At 39.7% G+C, this 3,419-nt stretch overlaps 1 protein-coding gene across 1 annotated transcript in view; it reads left to right on the forward strand.

Annotated features, from left to right (window-relative positions):
• The window catches only part of LOC106011159 (gamma-aminobutyric acid type B receptor subunit 1-like), a 38,811-nt gene that overhangs the window by 32,138 nt on the left and 3,254 nt on the right, over positions 1-3,419 (forward strand). Inside the window, exon 7 of the mRNA XM_013079801.2 lies at positions 1,032-1,196. Within this exon, the coding sequence (XP_012935255.2) occupies positions 1,032-1,196 (165 nt within the window). The remainder of the gene's footprint in view (positions 1-1,031; positions 1,197-3,419) is intronic.

Below are 3,419 nucleotides of genomic sequence, written 5' to 3' on the forward strand. Positions count from 1 at the left end.
GGGTAAACGGATTGGGTAAATATATGTCCTCCTCCATTTTGTGAGTCTCTGTTTTTGTTTTGTAAGATTTTGGCAAAATTGTTTCCTCTTAAAACTGCGATGTAGTCGAACCTACTGTAATGAATACTTGTTCAAGACAATCACACGAACAATAGACCACTTCCCATTCCCCCTTGCTTTTTCCTGTTTTATAATGGCACTGTCCTGTTTTAAGATAAGCGCTTTCTTCTCGACAATGGACGATCGTCTTGGACAGGTTTGACTATATTATGGTCGTTCTTTAACACAAGGGGGCTATCCCAAAAAATGCTGTTTTGAGAAATTCGAAGGTAAAGATTTTTCCCATTGTTCAGTTGTTTTTTTTAAAGACACGGAGAGTTTTCTCTATAATCAATCATATATACACTCCAATTAAACCAAACTTCTATAGGTAGGGCAATGCCTACTTTTGGTGTAGGTCAAGATTTATGGAAACCCCCGAAATCTGGGTTAGCCCGCTAGTCCTTAAAAGCAACCATATAAAAAAGGACTGTAACAGAAAGGCGACTTTTATAATGGCACGATTGATCAAATGGTTCGAAATGGTGGACTTTACTTTTTTTTTTATAGTAGAGGATTTTACGGCGCTCGCAACTGCATAGGGTCATATGAGCGCCAAGGGGAGGATGTCAATAGGGAAGTCTTTACAGGGAATCAGACTTAGACTGCTCACCTCTGTAGCTTCAACAGCACAAGGTATGACCTTGTCAAGGCACCCCAAAATAGCAGGTCACAAGAGAGTGACAAACATACAAAGGAAGTAGAGCAAAAATGACAATAGTAAGGATTAGGAAAGAAAAAGCAGCAGTTCCCTGTTGTAATCAGGCACAGTTATGAGCGTGACATAGATCAGCCCATTTACAATTCTACTATGCTTGAACGAGAAATGTCCCCCCTTTGGGAATGGCCGAAAGACACTTCAGTCAGTGGCACTGCCCCTGGGGGGGGGGGGGGGGTTACGCTACCTTTAACCGATTCCCCTGTATTTTCAGACCCGTCCATGGGGCTGGGCAACATTTCCTTCCACAACAACACATTTTTCCAGTTGCTCAAGTCGCACATGCAGAACGTGACGTTCGATGCCCTGTCTGGACCATTCTCCTTCAACGCCCGCGGGGAGCGGACGCCAGGCATCCTCATCTCAAGGTTTCTCAACGGTACGAGTTGTCCTTCTTCATCTTTGTTTCTGTCGCCAGCTTTTGCTGACTTTTTAAAAAAGTGAGGCAGCATGGTGGATTCAGGCTTTCGTCAAAATAATCAAGGTGAAGAAACTTGCATTAAAAAAAAAATTTTTTTTTGCAGGTTTGTGAATTTTAATCAAATTTTTATTTTTTTGTCTCAACACCTTTCATGCCGATTAAAGAACTCATTTCTGTGTGAATTTTTCTGAAAAACTGATTAAAGGCAAAAAAGAAGTAAATTTTTAGTTACCACGGACTTTTAAGCTAAAGTAACTAATATTTGGCAGCCATTTCTCACTAATTTTACCTCTGAAAACAGGTGACCCCCACCTCAATCATTCGCAAATATCTCGACTTGTACTCAAGATAAAAGGATATTCTTTTCTTCCAAATAAAGACAAGTGCATAAGTTTTAAGATGATACCAATAACTCTACATGCCCAAAAATTGACGAGAGCCTGATTCCACCACGCTGCCTCACATTTTGATGCAGACAGCTTGTTGACTTGTGGGGATGACATACACTGTATAAGCAGCTATCCCTGAATTGCGAAGCTCTATCTGATCAGTGCCTAGTTTCGAGAAATTTGACGTTAAATAATATTTTGAGCTTCACAACATGTCAAACTTTTTCGAATGCAACGCTTTGAAAATCTTGATGACGACTCCGGTTAATCTTACGCTTTTGAAAGAGCACATAGAATATAACTTGGTTTCTAACCTCATGGTCTTAGATCCTCAAAACGGCCAAAGTGTCAGATAGAACTTTGTAATTCTTTGGTGGGGCATTGTGCAGACTTGAAGTATACAACAAATTATCAACTCTCTGCATGACTCAGAAAACACACGTACATATATTTTTAACTAGTACAATCACCAAAATGCCAGTGTGGAGGGGCGGACAAAACTGTAGAACACATCCTTCAGCACTGCAAGACACACAGGACCCTGAGACAGGAATCGTGGCCAACCCCACCGACGCTGCAAGAGAAGCTATACGGGCCGACAGATGAACTGAACAGGACGGCCTAATATGATAGATACCGGATTTCAAGTGCAATGTGAGCGAAAAGAAGATCGACTAGATCATTCAGTTCGACTCATAAACCGTCCTCGTGATTTTATGCACCCCGCATATATTAGCAAAATTTAATCATTTAAAAAAATAATTTCTGATTATGTTCCCTTATTAAAATTCCTCTGTTAAAATTAATAGAATCGCATAATTTCACGTTTTGGGGGGCTCAGTTTGCATAAATTCAGAATTTGTCTTGCTTAAAACGACGGGGACCGAATAAATCTTACTCTACGTACTTTTATACTTTTTTTCCACCGGCTTCAGCGCGGACTTTCCCGTCAGAGTTACCCTACTTGTGTGAAAAACAATAAAACTGAAACTAACAAACTGTGCTATACCTATTCTTCTTCTGGAGAAACGAAAGAGAGCTTCAAAACAAAAACTGCAGCGCCATCTGAAGAAATGCGCGGGCTTCCACGGACACTTTTTTGTCTCAGTGAACTATCTTATTATATGCGATCTTTCGTCTTGTTGAGATGTAATTGTAAGATTACTGGTTATGGGGTTCGAACCTCAGGTTGGTCCGACCTTGTATCCTGGGAAAGGCACTTTACTCGAGGTAACCATAATTTGGCAAGGTCCTTTTGAATATGTGAGACAGCGTGGTGGAATCAGGCTCTCGTCAATTTTTGAGCACGTAGAGTTATTTGTATCATCTTAAAGTTTGTTTATTTGTCTTTATTTGGATGAAAAAATATCCATTTATCTTGAATACAAATCGATATATTTTCGAAAGAAGGGGGTGGTGGTCACCTGTTTTCAGAGGTAAAAATAAATGAGAAAATGGCCGCCAAAGATGAGTTATTTCCTTAGCTTAAGAGTTCGTGGTAACTAAAAATTTACATTTTTTGTTCCTTAAATCAACGTTTTTAAGAAAAATCCACACAGAAATGAGTTCTTTAATGAGCATGAAAGGTGCTGAGCCCAAAAACAAAAATTGGATAAAAATTCACAAACATGCTGGAAAAACGCAAATTTCTTCACTTAAATTATTTTGACGAGAGCCTGATTCCACCACGCTGCCTCACAAATGAACGTTGAATTTGGAGGTCTAGCAGTTTAAAAAAACGTCACAATGTTGCCTGAAATGTTAGACCTAGATATTTTCCCGGGGTGGTGGT

Source organism: Aplysia californica, unplaced genomic scaffold, assembly GCF_000002075.1.
Source record: "Aplysia californica isolate F4 #8 unplaced genomic scaffold, AplCal3.0 scaffold00064, whole genome shotgun sequence".
Lineage (NCBI taxonomy): Eukaryota > Metazoa > Mollusca > Gastropoda > Aplysiida > Aplysiidae > Aplysia > Aplysia californica.